This window comes from Cheilinus undulatus, linkage group 18, assembly GCF_018320785.1.
Source record: "Cheilinus undulatus linkage group 18, ASM1832078v1, whole genome shotgun sequence".
Classification (NCBI taxonomy): domain Eukaryota; kingdom Metazoa; phylum Chordata; class Actinopteri; order Labriformes; family Labridae; genus Cheilinus; species Cheilinus undulatus.
The window spans coordinates 5,192,120-5,218,020 of record NC_054882.1 but is presented as its reverse complement, the minus strand read 5'-3'; the positions used below and the strand labels follow the sequence as shown (position 1 = coordinate 5,218,020).

General features: G+C 38.3%; 1 protein-coding gene across 1 annotated transcript; it reads left to right on the top strand.

Moving 5' to 3' along the window:
- The first annotated feature begins 394 nt into the window (after positions 1-394).
- Positions 395-20,601, top strand: LOC121525892 (tandem C2 domains nuclear protein). The gene is made up of 12 exons (XM_041812090.1): positions 395-480; positions 3,051-3,129; positions 3,377-3,580; positions 5,799-5,969; positions 7,056-7,135; positions 10,675-10,747; positions 12,627-12,727; positions 13,449-13,565; positions 15,316-15,507; positions 18,012-18,126; positions 18,211-18,410; positions 18,649-20,601. Exons 2-12 carry the CDS (start codon positions 3,069-3,071, stop codon positions 18,757-18,759), a joined length of 1,425 nt encoding a protein of 474 aa, XP_041668024.1. The 5' UTR covers positions 395-480; positions 3,051-3,068; the 3' UTR covers positions 18,760-20,601.
- The last annotated feature ends 5,300 nt before the right edge of the window (positions 20,602-25,901 follow it).

Here is a 25,901-nt window from a genome sequence, read left to right as displayed (position 1 = left end):
GTTTTTGGTCTGCCAAAGACTTGACTGCACAGCTCACAATAACTGTTGTCTTCTAATTCTAAAGCTTTTGAAGCTGTTAGTGAGCATGCTCAGTAGATAAATCCATACAGGATCTAATGTTTACTCAGTGTGAACTTGATGATGTGGACAGAAAGTTTAGATCAAGACTGAGGAGGAAATCAGACTGATAAGTGGGCTAAACTGAGAAATCCTAAACTGAAAGTGGTGCTCTCATAGCTGTTCGGGGAAGGAAGGTGAAACACACCGAGTGTGTGGGTGTGTGTGTGTGTGGGTGTGTGTGTGTGTGTGTGTGTGTGTGTGTGTTTGTGTCAGTCCGGGAATCAGAGAGAGATAGAGAGAGAGAGAGAGAGAGAGCAACAAAGGGAGCAGGAACCAGAGCTGCTTTCTCTCCACTCCTCTGAGGAGGATCGTCTTTGCTGCTGCTGGAAGTTTTACCTCCTTCACTAAAACACCACATGGGTAAGTCTCAGTTTTTATGGTTTTATTATTATGGATATTTAAACTGCTTTATGTATTTTATAACTTTACATCAGCTCATCCATAAAACCAAAGGCAGCACAGAACAGAACAAGTGCACCAAAGTCTCTCTGTCTCTGTTCACTTCAGGGTTTGGTTCTTTTGACTTGTTCAGATTTCAGTCACTTTGGTGCAGCTGATGTTTCTGTACCCACCGGGGTAAAGGGGAGAATTTACTTCTATGTATTTGGCTTTTAAAGCTCAGATTTTCCCACAACAATAGAGATTACTGTCATTCTTCTATGTGTGCTATGTGTGATTAGTAAACAAAACCTGAAGGATGAGAAGGAACATGGGAATTATGAATAAGCTGTAGTCTTGTATAAATATAACATTACACTGTAAGTACTGTTGAGATATTTCATCCAGTTTTGGATATTTAGCACATTGGATATATTTAGTATACTGACTGATTTGTGAGTATAAAATTGTCTCCAAGTTTGGGAATACTCCAAAGTTTAGGCTGAGATCTGTTAGATAAAGGTTGTGATTCTCTGAGCAAGCTCACGGGAACTTTTCCAAAACCCGGGATCACATCAGCACGTCTGCATACAAAGTTTGGAGCTTTTTTTGTTTATTCGCCCAGATTTTTGAGACTTTTTGTTTAACTGAAGTTAGTTTAAAAAAAAAAAAACAGAGACAAGGGCTGTCAAATGACCAGCATTTTCTATCACCATAAATCTCAGAATTTCTGCAGTTAATCCCAATTAATCACATCCTTTTACTACATTTTAGAATTTCATTTAAATATTTTTACGGGTCATTTTGGATCTACTGTCTTGAACTAAGGGTCGTTAATTTTCAGATTGGAAACAGACCCACCTTTATAAGTAGATCAAGCTTTATGGCAGGAATTTATCCATGGTAAAAAAAAAACCTTCAATGGATTATAAAGGGAAAAAAGGGGCAGTGAAAGATAAATGTTTGATCCCTCAAGGTTCAGATGACTTCTGACTCATTTACTGAGCTTTTTAAAGTGAGATGAGACATTAGGGAGCAGTGGTGGACGTATTCTACATCACTGTGGATTACATTAGATTAATCATGATTAAAAAATCAATGCTTTAAATATGGATCTGAGATAATTGTGATTAATGTGATTAATCCTCATACTCTACAGTTCTGGGAGCATATTTACATGTTTATAGATACTATAAATGTTTCTGCTGTTGCATTATACACTAAAAAGGGTTGGTGCAGTGCATTTCAGAGATTGGGATGCAGAAAATTAACTTAAGTTTATTTTTCTATTAACAAAATAAACTATTAAAAGGAGTAAAAAAACCTTTGTGATTTATTAAAAAAAAAATTGTAATTGACTATGCACAGTTTTGGCTCAAATACTATAAAAGCAATCTGTTTTTTATTTATTTTTGTACTTATCTATATTTAAGTGTTATAAAATATAGATGATAATGTATGTATATATCTCATCTATTATGAAATAATATTTATATTATGTCTATAATAAATAGAATTACTTATTTATTGAATTTTATTTATTATAAAATATTGTTTTTTCTGTGAAAGATTAAACTACAAACATATAATTTTGTGTAATTTTATTCATTGTAAAATATTTGTCATTTTTATAATAGATAAAATTATATATATAATTTTTAACAATCATAAAATAATATAGATATTTTAAAATAGATAAAATTACATATTTTTATCTACATAAAATAATATAAATATATAATATAAATATCATTTTATAATAGATAGAATTATATATATCTGTAATATATTTTGAATTTTTAATTTGTTTAAAATATATAAATATTATTTTTAATATAGTAGATAAAAAAATCAATCAAACAATAAAGGATAATCACATTAAGCAAAATAATAATAATAATAATATGACATTTCTCAAAATATGAAATAAAAAGACATGGGGAAAATAAAATCTGCCAAAAATTTGAATAAAAAATGCTGTATATATTTAAATATTGTCAGATTAAATGTCCTTACCTGCTCACCAACCTTTTTCTTTCTTTTTTTTTTTTATTTTTTATTTTTTACAAATTTAGATTTGTTTTTAAATTGAATTTGTTTTTAGAAGTTTTTAGAAAGAAACAAAATAATTTAAGATGTATTGACGACCAAATTTTGGATGTTACACCAAACATGGAAAATTATTTAACCTCAAATTCTCAAAACAAACAATGGATCTTGGATAATTGGAGCTGTGATGAGGCGATTTAACCAAAAATATCATAAATTTAGCTTTATCTTTTTAGCTTTATAGCCAGATAACCAGAATTATGTTTTGCTTATTATAAATACTGAAGCGCTGAGATGAAGTTGGAAAACTCTGCAGCACTGTTACATGTAATTATGAATCATACAACAAGTATTTAATGAATAATTTACACATTGGTGCGTATGACACTGTGTCTGTATCTGGGCGTTCTCAGGCTCTCACTGGGTAACTTCAAAGTTTGTCCCGGCCCTGGCTGTGTCACTGTTTACTGTGTAAACTCTAACTTCCACACTCTCTCTCTCAGTGTTGAACCATTGCAGCCATGGAGTGTCTCAAAGACTGCTGCAAAAACTTCATGAAGCAGAAGGAGCAGGAGACCCAAGGTAACCCTGCAGCGCTGTTTCAATTTCAATTTCAATTTAATTTCAATTTTTGATTTATTTGGGATAGCCCCTTGAGATGCAGCATCTCATTTTCGAGGGGGTCCCAACACAGATACAGAAAATAACACAAAACAAACATTACAATAATACACCACAAACATAAAACACAAAGACAATATCAAACTGACTTCAGACTGGTCTGATGCTCTGATTGGTTTCTGATTGTGATGTTTCTGGTGTTTTCTAGTGATCACATTGAAGATGCCTCCAAACAAAGACTCAGCGGTAGGATGGGAGCCTGAAGAGGGGAGGATAGGGGTCACGGAGGATTATCTTCTCTCTAAGCTGCCCCCTGATGGCAGAGAGGTGCCGTTTGTGCTGCCCACCTTTAAGGCCTCGTATGTCCAACCCAGAGGAAACCGCTACCCTAACCTACAGTCTGGACCTCAGAGTACGTATCTGAGTTATAACATCATCTCTCATGTAAAGATGCTGTGAGGTTTTTATAGTTAAACAATTAAGATCATCTCTCCATTTAACCCCAGCAGCATTGTTACTGCCTGTCTCAGATGTCAGTGTTGTTTAAAGGCTGGGTTGGTAAATAACGCCGGCCCTCTTCATCAGCTGAACACACAACTTATCATTTCATTTCCTGTCAATGATATTTGACTTTGGGCTTATTTGATACCTCATATCAAACTTCTTCGACATCTCGGCTCCACTGTGGGCTGGACTTGATGGGTGTGGACTTAAAGTACAATCGTTTCTGCAATAATCAAAATTCTCTGTTCTTCTATGAGCATAGTTATAATTCAGCTACACTGGAGGGTTTTCCATCATGAACGACCTTTTTAAGGTCATGCCACAGCATCTTAATCAGATTTAAGTCCAGACTTTGTCCAGGCCACTCCTGGGAAGGTTCACCAATGTTGCAAGTTTTCCCAATTTGTGGATAATGGCTCAGCGAGGTTTGCTGGAGTCCCAAAGCCTTGGAAATGTCTTTGTAACCCTTTCCATACTGATAGATGTCAGTGACCTTATTTCCATCTTTAGATGGCGGCATGATGGGATGCTTTTTGAGATCTTTTAGCCTACTTCACTTTGTCGGACAGGTTCTGTTTAACCTTTGGAGGCCCTTAAAGTTGTACACCCTTAAGAGCCCTTAAGTACCAAAATGGCTCACTTCATACATTAGGCTATATAATTATTATACATTCATGTGTTTAAAAGATTCTATTTTGTTTTTTTTAACCACCTTCCCCTCTACTCATAAAAATCAATCATAACTTTCAAGAAATTTAACCTTTTAAATGCCAGGTTCTGTCACCATATTTATCTGTGTTTTAGATTGGAAAAAGTGAAAACATGAGTTATTTCCTGTACAATACATGCAAAGTAGATTTTTTTCTTCCTAGTCATCAGAGCCTGGTATATGTAAAAACTATTTGGCAACATTGATTTTAATGCATTATTATTTTTTGCGAATAGTCAAATGTAAAAAAAAAGTGACACATAAGCCCTTAAGGACAAAAATGGATCATTTCATAAATAAAGCTATAAAATGTTATACATTCATATCATTTAAAACTTTTTTTTGGTTAATCTTTTACACCAAATCCCCCTCTATTCATTAAAAAAAATAACTTTCAAAAAACTTAACCCTTTAAATGCCAGGTTCTGTCACTATACTCCCTGTGTTTTAGATTGGAAAAAGTGAAAAAATTAGTTATTTTCTATATCATCCATGCAAAGTAGATTTTTTTTCCTGGTCATCAGGGCCTGGTATACGTCAATAATTTCTGGCAACATTGAGTTTTATGCATTACTATTTTTTTGCCCAGTGTCAAATGTAAGAAAAGATGCAAGGAATATGGCGTCACCTAGTGAAAAATAACAACTTCAACAAAAATGCTAAAAAGAAAAATACTAACATTATGGAGCACATGTTTTATGTTCTCGTGGCTCCTGGATCAAAAAGACTGATTTTAATAGAAGTAAATGCAGTCCATTTTGGCTTTAAGGGTAAATGTGTTCCTATTTTTCGTACACAATGCTGTATAGTCATTGGGCACAAATTAGAATGGAATTGTTCAAAAAAGGCCAAATACATCAAATGGCGAAATATCATGCCAGCGGCCTAAAAGCTTTTGAAATGACACTGAAATTAAATTACAAAATGTGTTAAAATGGCTCCAAGGGCACCTAAAGGTGTTGGGATTTCTGGATTGAACAGGTCAGGCAGTTATCAGGTCTGGCGTGGATAGTGAAACTGAAATTAGCTTTCAAAAAAAAAGTTTAATCAGTTAATTTATGATTTAACAAGACAGTCTGTGAATTTTCCCATTGACATAGTTCAAATAAGGTGGGATGACACACCTAATGTTTATTGACTCAACAAAAACTGGATTTAGATTAAAGTAAAGGTTAAGGCGACAAATTTGACCCCACCCAAACAACCTCAGCTCAATCCTGCACTGAAGAAGTGGAGCCTGCGTGACCTCCTGCCCCAAACTTTCATTAAAACCAGCTCTGAACTCACTGACGTGTGAGCTAACAACTGAACACAAAAGAGAAAAGAACCAGGATATCCTGCTTTTCACCAAACGGCTAATCTTTTAGTGTAAGAAAGTTATTTGGTAAATGAACACTCTCTGACCTCCTGTCTGCAGGTTCAGCTCGGAGCACCTATGCAGAGAGGAAGGCAGAGCTGCTGGGCTCCTCTCTCTTCAGCTACAGCCCAGAGTCCAGCTTACATCGGGGGCAGATGGCCGAGTTCATGTCGCCCGGGTCCACCCGCAGAGACTCAATGAAGAAGAGGAGCTCCAGTCCACAGAGTCCAGGTTGGAAAGCAGTAAAAACTTCCTCATTCCATTCTCAAAGTTTAGATCAGAGTCAGAAAGGAGCATTTCCTGGAAGTGAAAGATGCTCTTGAGAAATTCATACATACAGTCATGGACAACAAGGACAACTCAAAGGTAGTCTACTAACTTTTGGAAGATGAAAACCTTAGGTAAAATGGCTTTTATACCATAATGCACAAATCAAATTGGCTGTGAGGACTTTTTGATTGTACTATGAAAATATAAACATTTTATTTGTTTAAGAAAGCACTTTGAGACATTTCTAAGTTGTTGTATGACTGCAACTCAAACCTACCTGGAATATAGCCTACAAAAATGTGGATCGAGCACGTGTTCATATTGATAAATGAGTCAAAGATCCAAATTTGTTATAGTTTGCCTACAAGAAATCAATAATCTGTATGAGTATTATTTGTGTTGGAGCCATAAATACACATTTCCTGTGTTGATAACTAGTTGCATTAGTTATAAACTCACAAAGCAGCTATGTAAGTTGCATGTCAACATTAACCATGTAGCTACGTTTTTCTACGTTTGCTAAAGCTCACGCTGCTAAGGCTAACTTAGTTACATTGGCTTATTAGCATATGTGGCTAGCATAGCTATGTTAATTTTAGCTAAAGCTAACGAAGCTACAGTGAGTTCATTTAACTACTTCTAAAACAGGTTGAATCATAATTTAATCCCAGATTAGACCTCTGATCTTTTCTCTGTTTTATATAAGAATTGAATTGAATTTAAAAAATCTAAAACTGGCAGTACTTGTACCAAATTCAGCTGTGTCCAGTTAAACTCACATATGGCCGAAGCATTGAGTGCCAATATTCAGCTCAGGAATGTTTACCTGTAAAGAGGATCGAAGGCCAGCATGCTAGCTCTGCTAACGTTAGCCACATTTTGTAAACCAACATTGCATCATTACAGCATCTTATTGATTTTCTGTTGCAGTGTGAAGTTAGTTAACAGATATTTTATCTGACTTTAGACTAGACGGCTAAACGCTATTATAATTCGCATTTAAATGTCTTCATTAAACCACCTTCATGTTTGTATTTTTGCTTCCAGGTTGGAATCTGAGGCCGGGTGGTGACCAACGTCTGAGCAGCTCCATGCTCGACCTGTCGACGGCTCAGACTCACATGCAGGTGAGACTTCTTTCTCTTATCTTTACTCATAATAACATGCAGGTGAGACTTCTTTCTCTTATCTTTACTCATAATAACATGCAGGTGAGACTTCTTTCTCCTATCTTTACTCATAATAACATGCAGGTGAGACTTCTTTCTCCTATCTTTACTCATAATAACATGCAGGTGAGACTTCTTTCTCCTATCTTTACTCATAATAACATGCAGGTGAGACTTCTTTCTCTTATCTTTACTCATAATAACATGCAGGTGAGACTTCTTTCTCCTATCTTTACTCATAATAACATGCAGGTGAGACTTCTTTCTCCTATCTTTACTCATAATAACATGCAAGTGAGACTTCTTTCTCCTATTTCTACTCATAATAACATGCAGGTGAGACTTCTTTCTCCTATCTTTACTCATAATAACATGCAGGTGAGACTTCTTTCTCCTATCTTTACTCATAATAACATGCAGGTGAGACTTCTTTCTCCTATCTTTACTCATAATAACATGCAGGTGAGACTTTTTTCTCCTATCTTTACTCATAATAACATGCAGGTGAGACTTCTTTCTCCTATTTCTACTCATAATAACATGCAGGTGAGACTTCTTTCTCCTATCTTTACTCATAATAACATGTTCTGACTGTGTCAACTCAGGCTAAATATAGTTTTACAGTTTCCACTGTTCTCAGTGGAAAGGTGGGGGAAACTACTCAAGTTTTCATGTAGGAGGGAAACTGTTATCTTTTCTGTTTACCCAGCCGAGACAAACAGACATCAGAGTACTGGAAAGCACCGACTCATGTACAGTTTTGTTTTCTTATCAAACTTTTGTCAAGAGAGTTAATCAGGTTCTCTCCTAAAATGTAAAACTTATCTTTAGATATACCTAGAAGTATGAGTCATATCATGCTAACTTCAGCTATTTGACCACTCATTAAAGGAAAATCTTCATAAAGTTATTCTGATTAATTATCAAACATGTACACTGTAGGTTAAGTTATTTGCTAAGATGTTAGAGAACACTGCTATGTAACATTCAGGATTTTCCATGGAAATTCTAGGGAATTTTTATGGATTTTTTGGGGATCTTTCTTGGAAAATTATCAAATATTTTCATGGAGATTTTGGAAATATGTTAATATATTTCTGGAGAGTTTCGATGGAAGTATTAAAGTAAATTAGCTTTAAATTTTTGGCACTGTCAGGGCAATTTTAGGACATTTGTTTGTACATTTTGGGGAAATTTATGCTTTTTTCAAGAAATTTGGGAAATATAATTTTTTAATTCTGGGAATTTGATTGGGATCTTTTTCTTGGGTTGTTTTTTTTTGGGGGGGGGGGCACTGGAAATTTCAAAAAATTTGTTTGGATATTTGGGGGGAATTTTCTCTCATTTCCTTTGAATTTTGCGTGATGTATTTGGAACTTTTGGGACATTGATGAGAAATTTTTAAGGGAAATTTGCTTTGAAATTTTGGGGAATTTCTTAAAAAATTTTCAGGAATTTACATGTCATCTTTGGGGAATTTGTTATTGGAATGTTACGGCTTTATGATGGAGTTTCACTGAAACATTTAGGGAATATTTGAAGAAATTTTGGGGTGTCCTTTATGTGATACTTCAATAATTTGTTTAAGAATTCACATACATTTTTGGTCATTTCTACAAGTTTAGGATATTTGCTTGAGATTTTGGGGGAAGTTGTTATGGAAACTTCAGGACTTAACATGGAAATTGTACTGAATTTGTTTGCATTTTTCGGGGATCTTTCTTTGAAATAATTAAATATTTTCATGGAAATTTTGGGACTATGGTTATATATTTTTGCAGAGTTTGGGTGGAAGTTTAGAGGTAAATTAGCTTTGAATTTTTTGACACTTTCATGGCCATCTGGGGAATTTTTTTATATATTTTGGGGAACATTTGGGCATTTCCAAGAAATATGGGATCATTTGAGATTTTCAGTAATTTTCAAAACTTCAGAGAAATTTGTTTGGATGTTTGGGGGGATTTTCTCTCATTTCCTTGGACTTTTGTGTGATGTATTTGTAACGTTTTGGGACTTGGATGAGAAATTTTTAGGGGGAATTTGCTTTGAAATTTTGGGGACATTTTTATTGGAATGTCACAGCTTCACTGAAAAGTTTGGTAAATATATGAAGAAATTTTGTGTTGCCCTTTATGGGATACTTTAAGAATTTGTTAAAGAATTTCACATAAAATTTTAGGATATTTGTGTGGATTTTGGAGAGGATACTTTCCAAGACATTCAGATCTTATAATGGAAATTATTCATGCTTGGCTCTAACAAATCCTTGTGGTTCATCATCAAAATGACTCCCCTCTCTCAATGAGTGACACCATTTCTCACTGACTGAAGATCTCCGAAAACGTCCGCTTTAAAACAGCGCCAGTGTTGTATTTTCTGCAGAAACTGAACCTTCAAAGGGAATTTTTTGACACTGTTTTTAGTAAAAACTAATTCTTGTTTAGTTTTTGAGACACTAAAAATGCATTCAAACAAAATCTCAGAACTCTGTAATCCAAATTGGGGCTCAGCATAAATTTTTATTACTTTAATCAAACAAAAGTGTCAAACTAGACACAGAAAGAGCCACATTAAATGTTTTAAACTGGTATGAATATTATTCCTCCATTTCCATGCTGATCCCTGTACATTTCTCTATTTGTTATTTAGAAGTAGATTATGTTGGATTTGATGGGATTTAATACAACAAGGAAACCGTTGGTCAAGTTGGGCGTATTTCTTTGTTTTATTAAAGGATGTGGTGTAGTCTGCATGACAAAGACATCTTTATTATTTAACATGAGAAGTTTTAGTTGCGTTAAAGCCAGTTAATCCAGCGTCTCGCCTAGATCCTTGTTAAACCACAACAATAACTCGGTGAAACAGATCTATCATGAGCGGTTTAAAGCTTGAAGGTGACTGTTTTTCATGTTGTGAGCCAGCACAGTTGCATTTCACTTCACTTTAAAACTCCACTTATGTTTTTAATATCCAAGCCAACACGCAGTCAGAATAAAATTAAAGTTTAATAAGCTCCAGTGTTTATCCTGACAACATTGTGAGCAAACATTGGTGGGTGGTTGCTGCATGAAAGGAGCAGCGCTTTGACAGGAGATCTGACTGTTAACAAATGAACTGAGGTTTTAAGAACGCAGCAGGAAGGTTATGACGTAAGAAAACAGAGAGGGATGATGTGTTTGAAGATGTGGCAGGAGGACCTTACTTTAATACTACACAGCTGCAGCAGTAACGTGGTGTAACATCTGCTTAGACATTCATTATCCTCAGAGGATGAACCCTAACTAAAGGACTCTCCCTCCAATGCCCCTTATGGACTTGTAAGGTGAATGTGGCTTATATTAAGTATGATTACATATTTTGACCACATATTAAGTAAAAACACTTGGTCAGATTTGAGTTATTGCAGTGTGCAAACCATTCCCACTGAGCTTGTTGATATTTTGAAAGGATTTTTCCGGAAGTCTAACATCAGTCTTTATGTCTGTGTCCCCCTGCAGCACTTTGACTCTCTCTCCAGCGTCCTCAGCAGCACGTCCTCCACCAGGTTTGGCTCCATTGAAAGCAGCTTAGGTAAAATAAAATCAATATTTGTCTCCACCTCCAGACACCTTCACTAACTAACTTTGTGTTTTAATAAACCTTTCTCTGTCACAGTCGTCTGTTTGAGTCATAAATTAAGACTGATGGCATTGTGCAGTCTTTAGAGGCAGAGGCATCAATTATTTCTAAAAGTTTTTTTTTTTACTGCAGTCAAACCTTGGAGTGTTTAATCCTGCTTAAATAATGACCACATTATTCCACTGAGCTGAATGAAGCAGTTTGTCTTGTATTGCCATGACAAACTCTTAGCAATACTTTTCCGCGACCCTCCCCTGTTCAGTTCCACCCCTTTTCTCTAAACGCTGCTAATGTTTTTGTGAAATTAAGACAAAGCTCTTTCTCAGAAATTTGTTCAGGTGAGATCTTAATGATGACACACAGCAGCCTGTGCTACAGACAAGGTACAACAAGCCACATCAAGCCTTTTCATATCCCTTCGGGGGCACGTAGGGCCACATAGGACCCACATCACGTTGGGTCATGTTGGATCATGCTGGTCTAAGTTGGGCCACGACAGACCTCGTCAGTCCTCATTGTGTCACATCAAGCCCCATCACATGGGGTTATGTCAGGTCATGGTAGATCACGGTCCAAATAAGGCCATACCAGACCTCATCAGACTACACTGGGGCCATGTCATGTGATACTGGGCCATGTCATGCTAGGCCATGTTTGACCACACTGGGCCACACCAGACCTCTTCAGACCTCATCAGGGCCATGTCAAGCCATAATCAGGGCCACGTCAGATCACGTCAGACCTCATTGGGGGTATGTCGTGTCACATCAGACCAAGTTGACTTAGACCATGTTGGGCCACATCAAGCCACGTCAAGCCTTGTTATACCCCTTCGTGGACACATAGGGCCTTACCTGGGCCACATAACGTTGGGTCACATTGCACCACGTTGGTCCAAGATGGGCCATGACAGGCCTCGTCAGACCTTTTAAGGGCCACATTGTGTCACATCAAGCCCCATCACATGGGGTCATGATGGGTCATGTTAGATTCCGTTGGTCCACATTAAGCTACACCAAACCTTGTCAGACTTCATTGGGACCATGTAGTGTGACCTGGGCATGTCATGCCATGCCGGGCCATGCTTCACCATGTTGGCCCACACTAGACCTAATCAGAGCCATGTCATGTCATAATGGGCCGTGTTCATATTATGTCACGTCAGGCGACTTTAGGTCAATTTCTGCCATGCTAGGCCATATTGGGCCATACTGGACCTCATTAGACCTCATCGGGGGCCATGCCATGTCATGTCAGGCTATGTTTTACCATGTTGGCCACATTTGGCTACGCTAGACCTCGTCAGTGCCAAGATGGATCATGGTGGGTTATATCAGACCTCATCTGGGCTACATTAGGTCACATGACGCCACATTGGGTCAGGTCATGTTGGGCCATGTCAAGACCCTGATGGGTCACATTGAGAATAATCGGGCCATGTTAGGCTGAAATGTCGCCCATGTTTTTGTACAGTTTAGTCAGTGTGTAGGAGTTTGGCCGCAATTTTGTTCATCAAAGTCAAAAATTGCCTAGTATTGGGTGTCTAGAAATTCTGTTGTTGTTCCTGTGGTATTATAAAGGTCTCAGCATTGTTTGATTTTTATTAGAATCATACCAAAGTTAATAATTCTGGTGTTGTGACAACTATTTGTCCTTATATGAAAAATTTTCAGATCGACCTTGTGTATTGCCATTCAGATAAAGCACTTGGAGATATCCTTGTTGGTCCACATCATCCAGCTTTACTCAGTAATAACTTCCTTAAAGTTTAATTTCAAACCTACATAATGACATAACTCTAAACAAAAGTTTTCTGACTCAAACTTCACAGACTCTATCCCCCTGTCCTGGGACGAGCGTGAGCTGGGGAAGGTGTGCGTCCAGCTGAACTACCAGGAGGCTCTGGAGCAGGTGTGGATCACTCTGGTCCAGGTAAGGTTACACGCCGAGAGGCATGGTGAGCATGAGGAGACAAAAAGCTCCATTGTGCTTGTCTGCAGTGTTTCTGAATGGAGCCTCTGTGTCAGCAAAACACAGGACTCTGTGAGAGACTCTCAGGGCTTTTTTAACTTTGGCTCAGACATCAGGAGGGAAAGGTCGTTGTTTGGAAGGACAGACCTATCCTTATTGCTGCAATCATGCTAAAAGAAACAGCGTCTTTGTTTGGACTGAAAATGAAATCATTGTTTTCTGCTTTAAGACTTTCAACAGACTCTAACCAAACATCTGCTCACATTTAAAGGTGCTTTAGTCACATTGTTTATCTCAGAGGGTTGTTATTTAGAGAGGAAGAAGCAAGATGAGCAAATGTGCAATATTTAATGTTATCTGCAGTGATTAAGCCTCAATGTTTGCACAGTTAGAGTTAGAAGATCACAAGACAGATATTCAACAGCGTCCTGAATGTTAGAGATTATGTCCCTTCATTCTGTCATGTTTTTACCATTTGAGGTCCAAACTGCACTGCTTTCCATTAAATAAACATGCAGTTGAAAAATCAGAGTGCAAACATTTTGACAACTGCACACGAACATGATATATCAGGATTTTAGATCTTTTGGATTCTCTTTTCTTTTATAAAACAAAAGAACTACAGAACACAGATAGCTCTGACCTGCCTTCGCTAACCCATGTCTGTTATTTCTGTTTTCAGTGCTCAGAACTCAACCTTCCTCCAGATGGAGCAGAACAACAGAAGGTTGGATTTAAAGGGATCATCACCGTCCCCAAACCCATTCAGTTCAAGAGCTCCATCAAGGAGTACAGTCAGGTAAGGCTGAGCAGCAGAGAATCTGAGGAAACAACTGAAAATGATGCACAATAATAAAGATAAAGAGATCAAAAGTATTCTGTTTTAGAAAAATGTTAATGAATAAAAGGCAGATTTGATGAGTAAACAGTTAAATAAGTTTCTCAGAGGTAATAATTTTTTTCTAACCTCTTAGAATATTGGACAAAATGAGTAAAAAAAATCCTATACAGGAATACCCAAAGTAAACTGAATGCTGTGTTTGAACTATTTGGAGTTCAAGTGCAAACAAGGTGTCTTTAGAAAGGTAGCACTCTGAAGTTTCTGCCTAAACTATCAGAGGTAGGTGCAAAAAAGGAGGAACTGTGCCAATGTGCAGCTTTACTGGTAAATAGTTGTAAATAGTGCAATTTTCCAAACCAGTTGAACACACACAGTCTGCAGTTGTAAACAGAAGCGATAAAGTCTGTTGTGCATTATTATTTAACTTGCAAAGCAGATGGACCATCTTGTTAAGCTCCCATCTGAACCGTTTGGGCCCGGTTAGAAAGTGACAAGACCAATCTGCCACGAGGGGCAGTACTGTCAGGCGCGGCAGATTCGTGACGTTAACAAGCAGCAGCAAGAGGCCGGTGCAATTACGGTGGAAGAGCTTAGCATGGATGCGTAAGTTTTATCAGAACTTGACATCAATTCTTCGTTAAAAGAAGAACAAAGAACAGCAGTGAGTTGTTTTCTTTTCAAAAATGACAAAAGTCGAGTACTTACATGTCTGTAGTCGTCATGTTTCGCGTTATTCCCCATAGCTGCACACACACAGCTCGATAGCTGCTACCTCATGTGTTTTGATGCTCTTATTGGCCCGTAGAGATGTGACAGACAGAATGTTCATCCAATCACACTCCAAGTTTTTTTCAAAGCTTCTGCCTTTTCTCAAACGTTTCCTATTGAAGCTTTCCATCTGGGAAAGCCTGACACGCCAGGTTACATTATTATAGTGCACATAGTTTGTATAAACATACCAGGGGAGGGGTGTAGTACTGTTCGTGAAGCTGAAGGCAGAGCGGAAGAAACTGCTCTTGTGGCAGGAGGTTTTGGTCCTGATGGACCTCAGCCTCCTGCCAGAGGGAAGGGTCTCAAAAAGTCCAAGTTAAGAGATAGACTCTCAGCTTACTGCCCTCCTCCACTCATGTACCTGCCTGATTTAAGCTTCTGTGTCGAATCTGTGCCATTGCCAATGTTGTAGGCCCTGAATCCTACGCAGATGTATACGTTTATAGCCGACATGCACATCCTAAAAAATGCAGAAGCACAACTGAGGAGGGTTTTAAGTCAAACCAGGGCTCCACAAGGGTTTTCTTACTTAACAGTATGCTTCCAGTTTTCTTAATGCAAGATTATGAAGGAAGAAAAACGGTTAAAAAGTCACAGCCACTTGCCTTACACACCAAATTGGGTGAATTTTTTGTTGTGTTATATCTCTTGCAGTGTGGCTGGGGCAGCTGCACACACTTGGGCTTTGCAGAAACAATGGTGTGTGTCTTTGCACTCTGTACTGGTATATAGACTGCATTAGTAAATAAGATAATAACAATTTTTAAAGATGAAAATAGGGGTTATAAATGCATCTCATGCACCAGATTTGATGGTAATAAATATTTCAATGTGCATTTAAGGCTTCCATACATCTCAGGCTTTGCCCATTTTCTCTCCAGGCACACATTCATGATAACTTCACATCTTTAAATCCCTCTCTCCTTCTTCTTTGCAGGACGTGTCCTTCATGGAGACCTTTGTGTTCGCATTGCGTCTCCAGCAGTTGCGTTGCAGCGCTCTGGTGCTGCGTCTGCAGACTCACAGCAACAAGAAGCGTACGGTGGCCGAGTGCGTCCTCTCTCTACGACAGCTCGGCGGTCAGGAGACGGAGCACTGGCTTGACCTCAGCCCTCGCTCCAAATCCTCTGTAAGTGTTTACTTCAGATTTTAAACTTCACACTCTCACAGGATTTAGAGAATCATGGCGTCAAACCTGAAGACACTCACAAAAAGTGTTTTGAGTTTTGCAGCAGTCAAGTACCAAAAGAAAAGCCTGTGCATTGTAGGTTTTAACTACATCTCTCCCTTGGTTTCTCTGTTTGCTGCTGTCTTTTATCACCTTTTTATACGAGCACAGTATATAAGTAGACAGCACTATGAGTACCTCATAAAACTGTCTCTATGATGCATAGCACACTGGCAGGAGCGCTACTGTTGGCCTTCACATGTAATATTTACACTGAGGCAGGATGAACACTGTTGCATAATCCTAGAGAAAAGAGAAAGCAGATTCATTATCGGGGAAATTATGAAACTGTTTTTGAATGGAGTTTTGGAACAGAGTGCTGATTCTGTAAATGTTAGAAGAGGAAAAGTAGGTCAAACCTCAAACCATTCCAGCAGCACTGAGTGGTTTTGTGATAAATGGATAGATGTCTGGCTAGAAGGCGTAAAAATTGAGCTGTTTCTGCACTTAGAGGATCAGACAGTGAATCATAATCAGGTTTTTCTAAAGGACGGTTTCATTCAGGGAGACTTTAACCATCGGATGGTGAAAAGGCACAAATGGTTTCAAATCACAGACTCTCAGTAAAAGCTCTCCAGGCAGCTGCATAGAAGAGAGTCTCGTTCATATTAAATAGCTTTCTGCACTCATCAGTGAAGCATGGCCTATGTCACCAGTGAAGTGGAGAAATCACCATATGTAAGGGCAAGGCAGTAAACCAACATTGCAAACCTGTGACCTTTGACCCCTCAGGTGGTCCTGCATTAATAACCATGGAGGGGACAGCATTGAGGATACCTGAGAGATGGGGCATGGGGCTGGGTGATGGCCATCTGGAGGCTGATGGGGCAAAGTGCCGAACTGGCATCTGCTCCCATGCCTGACCTGATACAAAGCCATAAATCTGGTCTGAAGAGTCCACATTTCAAACTGTTCTGGGAAATAAAGGCTGTGGAGTGTTTTGTGCTAAAGAGGAAAAGAAGTTCAGAAAGAGGCATTTGTAGAAAAGTGGACAATTCTCTTTGAGATGCAGCGATCATTCTGATTGTAAGGCTCTTCTCTCAAAAATACTGACAAACTCCAAACAGCAGAGACAAAAATGACAAAGGCCCAACGCAGATGTAAAAACCCAAGTTCCAAAAAAGTGTGGACACTGTGTAAAATGGGAAAAAAACCAGAAATGAGTGATTTACAAATCATTTAAACCCAACTTAACACAACACAGACAAGATATTTAATGCTCAAGCTATTCACATTTATTTATTCATTTTCTTACATATTGGATTGCATTTGTTCTCGGCAACATATTGCAAAAAAGGTAGGACAATTTAGAGATTTCCACATCTACAGTCCCTAATATCATTGAAAGATTCAGAGAATCTGGAGACATCTCTTCATATAAGAGGCAATGCTGAAAGCCAATGTGTATTCCCGTGACCTTTGACCCCTACAGTGGCACTGCATTTAAAACTGACACCATTCTGTGATGATAATACAACGTGGGCTCATGATTTCAGAAAACCGCTGTCAGTTAACACAGTACATCACTGCATTTACAAGACTCTACTGTGAAAAGCCAAAGCCAAATATCGACAGCATCCAGAAGATCAGCCACTTCTCTGGATCTGAGCTCATCTGGGATGGACTGACCTAAAGTGGAGAAGTGTGCTGTGGTCTGATCACAGCCTTTTTTTCTAAAACAATATGAAATGTGGACTGGAGCCCTTTGGGCTAAAGTTAAAAAGGACCATCTAGATAGTAATCAATGCAAAGTTTAAATGCTAGCATCTGTGATGCTGTGGGGGTGTATTAGTGTCCATGGCAGGGGTTACTTACACATCTGTGAAAGCACCATTAATACTGAGTGGGACAGATTTATTGAGCAACATGTGCTTCTGTCCAAACGACTGCCAAGAGACAATATGCACAAGTTAAAATAGCATGGCTTCACTGTAAAAGAGGGCGGGGCCTAGACCAGCCAGAGTGCAGTCCACTCCTTTGAAATTGAATGAAGTGTAAGATATGACAACAGAAACCATGCACTGTTGAGCAACTTAAGATGTACATCAAGCAAAAACAGAAATAATTTCACTTTTAATACTTCAGTATTTAGTCTTCATTCCACACATGCTTACAGAGAGTTGTTGGAAGAAAAGGGGATGTAACTGTGGTAATAATGTTCTGTATCAGCCTTTTTAGCACACTTTGAGTCATCAAATTTTGAATTTTTTATGTTTACAAAAAAACTCAAAACATTGAATGAGTTAAGACATTAAATTTATTCAACTGAACTTAGGTAGAAAAGGATTTGCAAATCATCTCTTCTCTTTTATCTTCACAGTTTACAGTGTCCCAACTTTTCTGGATTCATTCAAGCTTTGCAATTTATCTCTGTTATTATGATATAACTGAACTTTGTCTTTTAGGTGTGCCATGCTGAGCTCAATCTCACCACGTGCTTTCAGCCAGTGAACGGTCGCATCCAGCTGCAAGTCCTCGCTGCTCAGAATCTCCCAGCATCCTCCACTCCACTCACGCAGGGTAGATATCATTGAAAATCAACCTAAATCTAATCTAAACAGATCATTTAACTGACTGCAGCCATGTCTGTCCTTCACCCTTAAGCGTTTTTTGTCAAAGTGGAGATGCACCAGCTGGAGCGGGTGGTTATGAAGAAGAAGACTCGAGTGATTAAGGCGTCAAAGGGTCAGTGTCGGTGGGCGGAGACTTTCCACTTCCTCTTGGCTGCGTTAGACCACGACTGCTCACTGTCCGTCAAACTTTACAGCCGCAGCTCAGTCAGGAGGAAACAGTGTCTCGGACAGGTGAGCTTTACAAAAATCTAGTAGATTTGATGAGGAAATAAATACAGGAATTTTATTGGAAGAGGCCTACAGCAGTTTCCTATTTTTAACAGGATATTTCCTGGATAGATGTGATATTTATACTGTTGAAAAGTTATGCTTTAAAAGCACACTCAAGGCTTCAGTGGCAAAGATGTGGAATGACTGGAGTTCATATGCAACCAGCTGAATCCCAGTAACCATCATCTGTTTCTGTCAGATCCAGCTGGGAAACGACAGCCCAGTGCCTGAAGCAGTGGAGCAGTGGAAGGACATGATGGCTCATCCAGAGAAAGTCGTGTCTGCGTGGCATGGACTGAGCCCCGCATAAACCTCCACGGTACATAACTTGGATGTGATGCTCACATACCGCAAGCCCAAAATCGCTCTATTGATCTCACCAGACCAGGACCAGGACTATAAACCACTACACTAGTTCTGAAGGACATTTGGGACTAGCATCTACAGAGAGTTCAGGTTTTTGGTTGTAAAAGGGTTTTGAACAAAGCATAGCTGCTGTAAATATTTTAGGGGAGGTTTTATGTGGATAAATTAAGTTTTTGTAGACTCAGTGGACCACTTGCTAAACTAACAGCAGCTCAGCTGTATAGTATTTACAGTGGATATACAGAATAGTTTTTATAAGCCGCATGGCTTGTACATTTATATCACTGCTTTTAGTGAAACCATCATTCTGGTTCAGTTTTACAACAGTTAGAAGCAGAGAAAGTACGACCAAGCTGTATCTAAAAACATCCTTTTATCCATTAACAGATAATACTGGTGATATCTGAATGTATTTCTCACTGCCACAAACCCATGAAAAGATCAAAACCAAGGCGCTGATTGTTTTTTTCTTGATACTTTTTTGGCTTTTTCTACACCATCTTCAGCCCTGAGTTTCACCTAGTTACACACTTAGGACACTTATAGTCAAAACCAGGTCATGGATATACAACACCAAATCCAAAAAGTTGGAACACTGTGCAAAATGTGAATAAAAACAGAAATCAATGATTGCCAAATCTCTTAAACCCATATTTTATACACAATAGAAAATAATCAGCATATCAGATGTTGAAACTGAGACGTTTTACCATGGCTCATTTTGAGTTTGACGGAGGCAACACATCTCAAAAAAGTAGGGTCAGTCTTTAAACGTCTAGGAAGTGGGGAGACCAGCTCAGTTTTGGGAGAGGAATGTTGTTCCATTCTTCTAGCTGCTCAACAGTCCTGGATCTTCTTTGCTGGATTTTACATTTATGATGCTCCAAATGTTTTCTGTTGGTGAAAGGTCTAGACTGCAGGTAGACCAGTTCAGCGCCCGGACTTTTCTATTGTGAAGCCATGCTGTTGTGATGGATGTGGTACATGGTGTAGTGTTGTCTCACCGAAATAGTCAAGGCCATCCTTGAAAGAGATGTTGTCTGGATGGGAGCATAAGTTGCTTTTAAAAAGCTTTTAAAGTTGCTTTTCTCAGCTTTGATGGTGTTTTTCCAGATGTGTAAGCTGCCCATGCCATAGACACTAATGCAACCCCATACCATCAGAGATGCAGGCTTTAGAACTGAGCCAGGAGAAGAAGCTGGATGCTCCCTCTCCTCTTTAGTCTGCAGGACATGGCGTCTGTGGTTTGAAAGATGAATTTCAAATTTCAGATATATCTGACCACAGAACAGTTTTCAATTTTGCCTCAGTCCATTTTAAATGATCTGTGGCTCAGGGAAGACAGCTGATCGTGTCTACATATAGCTGCTTCTTGCATGATGCAGCTTCAACTGTCATTTGTGGATTGCATGACCAAATGTATGACAGAGTGATTTCCGGAAGGGTTCCTGAGCCCCTGCAGTGATTTCCAGTACAAAGTCATCCCTGTTTTAATGCAGTGAGGGCCTGGAGATCCGGAGCATCCAGTATTGTACTTCAGTCCTGTCCCTTGCTCACAGAGATTCCTCCAGATTCTCTGAATCTTTTGATGATATTAAGGAGCATTTTTCTGAAATTGTCCCCGAGTTTTTGGTGAATTGATAAACCTCTGCACATCTTTCCTTCAGAGAGACTCTGCCTCTCTTAAATGCTCCTTTCATACCCATTTATGCTACTGACTTGTTGCCAATTAACCCAATTAGTTGCAAAATGCTCCTCCAACTGTTTCCCATAAGTACCACTTACTTTTCCAGCCTTTTGTTGCCCCGTCACTTCTTTTTTGAGATGTGTTACTGCCATCAAATTCAAAATGAGGTATTATTTTTCATGAAATAGTAAAATGTATCAGTTTAAACATCTGATATGTTGGTTATATTCTATTGTGAATAAAATATGGGTTTATGAGATTTGATTATTGTATTCTGTTGTTAAATTAGATTTTGCACAGTGTCCCAACTTTTTTGGAATTGGGTTGTAAATTGTAACAGCACCTTAATGTTTAAGAGAGAAAATAAGCAAGTATTTTTACAGTGCTACTAACAGAACAACTCAAAAAGTGCTGTAGGAATATTTAATGGGACTACTTCATCATGCGGATTAATACATAAAACACTGCATGAAGTGAGAAAATGTTAGTTTGTGCAAACACATTTTTGCCTATTAGATGGAAATCTAAGCACAAAGTGACAGCTTAGTTTTGATCTTTTCAGGGGTAAAAATTCAATTTTTATATCTTTAAAAAGTCAAATTTGAGAGTTAGCCTTATTTATCTCTTTAGGATATTATGTTACTGTAAAATAGAGCAGCATTAAACTGTATCTGTACATTTTTGATAGTGAAGCACTTTAATTTTTTTATGTATCTAAAGTTACATGGTAAAGTTTCATGAATAAAGTAGGTGTTGTCTGTAAATGTTGGGTTTGTTTGTCTGCCTGAGGGATGGGAATGAACAGGGTGCTAACATAAAATAACCTGCGTGTCCTTAAATGCCACACAGATGACAACAAGTTGTCAGCTTCCCCATTAAACGCGTTTCTCACAGTTTGTAGGACTAGTAAAGTAGGTCAACAACCGTAAACATCTGCGTGACAGTGTCACCTTTTATTGGAGAGGTCACTGATTGAAAAATCTCAAAGCAAACGAAGAAGAATCTGCCTCCTCTACTGACATCCTGTTTTTCACTTTCACCCTTTATTATGAAAGCAATTGAACATCAGTGCTCCTTGAATGAAGCAATCTCAATCTCAGACCAGTGCTGCAGACAGAAAAGAGAACGCAATTTCCTTTAAGATGCAGCAATTTGGAAAAGCTGAGATTCATTCTGATTATTCTGCAAGACGCTTTTCTCAAATATTGACAAACTCCAAACTGCAAAAGCTATGGAAGTCAGGACCCTTTCCCACATGCCTTGCCCCGCTCTCTCGTCCCTGTTTCCAGTTATATCTGCTGTCCTTGTCTATCAGTGAAGGCATAGAAGCCCATAAATATATATATATATATATATATATATATATATATATATATATATATATATATATATATAAACTATGGAAGTAGATGTACAAACCCCAGTTGCAAAAAAGTTGGGACATTACATAAAATGTGGACAAAATAGAATAGTAATTTGCAAATCATTTTCAGTCTATATTCAACAGGATACAACCCAAAAAAGATAGGTAAAGTTCAAACTGCTAAACTCTGTTTTTTAGATAAATGTATACACACATTTGAATTTGATGCTTGCATCAGATTTCAAAAAAGTTGGGACGAGGGCAAAGAGAGACTGGGAAAGTTGTTGAACTTTAAAACAAAAACCTGGAACATTCAACTAGTAAGATAAACAGCAATTTGGTGGCAGGTGATAGCACCATGTTTGGGTATAGAAGGAGCACTCCTGAAAGTTAAGGCTACTCAGAACCAACAATGGGTCCTTCACTTTGTAAGAGACTGTGGGCTAATAGTCCAAGAGTTTCTGAACAACATTCATAGACTTGTAGCTGCAATGAATTTATAGGTTTCACTTTCTATAGTCCATAATATTATCAAAGATTCAGAGAATCTGGAAAAATTTCTGTATGTGAGAGGAAATACTGAAAACCAACATTTGAATGCCTTTGACCCTTCAGGCAGCGCAGCACTGAGCGCCAGGGTGGAACGAGCACCCATGTACAGATACTATAATCTTTGGTGCACGTCTTGGGATTGATTCCAGGTCTTGGTGCATGTCTTCCCCCAGTCTTTCCAGATTTCCCATCTCTCTTCAGTCCAAAGGCAGATTTCCCAAAAATAATAAAAAAGGAAAAGGCAGCACTGTATTAAAAACAAGCATCATTCTGTGATGGATATTACAGTGTGGGCTTAGGAACACTTCCACAAAACCTTTGTTGGTACTTCACTGCATCTAAGAATGTAAATTGAAAGATTACCATGCAGACTGAGATCCATGTGTCAGCTCCATCCCTCGTCTCTGGGCCTGAGCTCATCTTAGATAAACTGACCTTGGTGTGAAAGTGTGCTGTGCACATTTGAGATTGTTTTTGGGAATAATGGCTCTTGAGTCCTCGGGACTAAAAAGGGAAAAGGACCGAGATTGTTATTAAAGCAAAGCGTGGAGGTGTTTTAGAGTCCATGACATGGGTCACCTGCACATCTGTGAAGGCACCTTCAATACTGAGAGGTACAAACAGGTTTTTTTAATAACATGCCTTCATTCAGACGACGTGTTTTTCAGAGACGTCCCTGCTTATTTCAGAAGGACAATATCAAGAAACATTCTGCAAGAGTTACAACAGCGTGGCTTCACAGTGAAGAGGGTGGGGACTAGACTGACCTGTATGCAGTTTGTCTCTGATTTAAAATGATGAAGTGCAAGATACGACAAGAAGCCCCGCACTGCTGAGCAATTTAAGATTTTATATCAAGCAAGTAAAGGTTAGAATTTCACATTCAGTAATTCAGTGACTAGTGTCTTCAGTGCGTATGGTGTTGTTAGAAGACACGGTGGTAGACATGCTCCTGTCCCAACTTTTTGGGAAGACATTATTGCCAACAAATTCCGAATATGTGTGTGTATTTCCAAAAAAACAACAAAAAAATCATCTGTTTCAACAATAGATATCTCGTTTTTTTGCTGTATTCGCCTGAATATGGGCTAAAATGATTTTCAAATCACTCATCTGGTTTAGTCACATTTTACACAACATCCCAACTTCTATGGAAGTGGGGTTTGCACATCTTTAGATTTTGTTTTACAACTTTTATCTCATGACTATTTCTGATGTTGTCTCAAGATTTTCACCTTTTTTTTTTTTTTTTTTTTACCTTATCTTTGGGTGCCATGCTTGTTTTCTCTGCAACAAGTTTATTTCTGTAGTTTTCTCAAGAAACCAACTTGATTTTATGAGAACACCAGCATTAATATCCCCAAAATCTAAGAAATCTAAGCCAAGTAATCCAGAGAAGGCTGGAACTTACTAGTTATTACATGGAAAAGGAGGGAACACAAAGTGCACTGATGACTGTCCCCTCCAGGCTTCTGTAGAAAGCAAATCTCAATACCCAGTATCACAAGGAACTGGCAAAGCATTTGCAGCTTTTTTGTCTTTGTTACTACTATGTGGACATGCCACTACTCACCTTTTTACTTTGTATATTTAGACTAAATTAGTTGTTTCACTCCAAAGATCTTGACTTATTTATCTTGATATTTGGCAATGAATTGATTTGCTCACATCTTGAGAAAATGAAAAGAAAATGTACTTGTGATCATGGAAAACCTGCTTTGCTGTTCCAAAACATGGAGGAAAATCAGTCAAGATCTTGAGAAAACAACTGGAATTTTCTAGTTAGCACAGAAAAAGTGAAGAAAACAAAGTAATGCATGTCCACTCAGGGCTTTCGTACAAAATCAAAAATCCCAATCCTATATTACAAGGCACCTGAAAAGCATTTGTAGCTTTTTATCTTCCTTGCCTTTAAGATAATCCCTAAAGCTACACTTTAGGCAGACCTTTGTGTCCAGATCTTGGTAATCCTGACTCTTTTCAGTCTCATTAGCTGAGAAAAGAAGCAGCACTGTGCTGTGTGTACCCAGCTGTGGACGCGGACTCACAAACCCAGGGAACAAAACATCCACGGACAAACAACACAGAGTCCAGCAGTGTTTGCGTTTAGAGAGTGTGACCAAGACGACTGGATGTCCCATGTGAGCTGACATACGTCAATAGCGTGCCAAAAGAAAATATCCTTATTTCTTTACGTAATTAATGTTTGATGGATGTTTAATGTTACACACAAGGCTTTCAGACACGCCTTAAACTGACTTGACTTTACACTTGACTCAGAGAAGTGTGTTTGACTCTGACTCAAGGAAGGTGCTTGACTCTGTGGAGCAGGATTCAGGTTATTGTCCCTCTATGTGTTTAACAGATCCTTCTCCTGACATTCTTTTGGCTGCTTGCCACACTGAGTCTACAGCTAATAAAAGCACGCTTGGATGAGAAACTTCCCTCACCTGGGAGACAGTGGACAGAACTCCTGCAGAGGAAAGGACAGCTGCAAGAGTCATGGCTCTTTTATCACCTAAACCCCATCCCTTTGGGGATTTTTAGCCTGAAACAGTAGTATACAAACCTACAAGAAATAAAACTCGTTGACAACATATACTTTAGGACACTGATCATCAACTGGCGGCCCGGGGGCCATATCAAGCCCCCCGAAGCTTTCTGTCCAGCCCCCGAAAGATCATTATATTCAGAAAAGAAGGAAAAAAAGAGGTTGTGGTTTTAAGAGTATCCTTTGGCTTTGAATGTCTGCAGCTGTTAAATCCATCCCACAAACATTTAATATTGAAATAGTTTGACAATGACTGAACATTTGATCTGTTTTACAGAAATTTACAGTCATAATTATTAGATATTAGAAAATAGGGTTAAGGTTGGCAGAAGTGCTGCAAAAAGGACCAGATAGAGTGGTGAAAAGAGGTTAAAATGCGGCAAACATTGGTTAAGAAAGGAAAATGGGGCAAAAGGTGTCATAAATTGGTTACAAATTACAAAAATAGATCAAAAAAGTAATTAAAATGGTTTAGAAATGGGAAAAAATAGAAGAAAAGTGGCAAGAATGGATAAAAGAGTGCCAAAAGGAATAAAACATACGAAAAAAGAGATTTAAAGGGGAAAAAAAAAACGGCAAAAATTGGGTTAAGGAAGCAAAAAGGGGCAAAAAGTATCAAAAATGGGTTAAAAGTGGCAAAAATACAGCAAAAATAGCCTGGTAAATTAGTGAAAAGGTGTTCAAAAGTGGCAAACAAGGGAAATAATTGGCAGGAAAGTTGCAAAAGGGAGTTAAAGAGTACAAAAATTTGGTGAAAAGTTGCAACTGTTGTTGAAAAATGTAGTGAAAAGAGGTTTAAAAGTGGCAACAATGGATAAGAGTGGCACAAAGGGGATAAAACATACAGGAAAAGTGCTTTAAAGGGGTTAAAAAATGGCAAAAATTAACGAGGTAAAAAAGGGTTAAAATGAGTTAATGCCGGTGTTAAATCAC

What these genes read in the sequence shown, in the direction of transcription:
- LOC121525892 (XM_041812090.1), top strand. Translation starts at nt 3,069, where the DNA reads ATGGAGTGTCTCAAAGACTGCTGCAAAAACTTCATGAAGCAGAAGGAG. An exon ending in CCTACAGTCTGGACCTCAGA is followed by an intron (nt 3,581 to 5,798) that starts GTACGTATCTGA and finishes TCCTGTCTGCAG; the next exon opens with GTTCAGCTCGGAGCACCTAT. An exon ending in CTCCAGTCCACAGAGTCCAG is followed by an intron (nt 5,970 to 7,055) that starts GTTGGAAAGCAG and finishes TTTTGCTTCCAG; the next exon opens with GTTGGAATCTGAGGCCGGGT.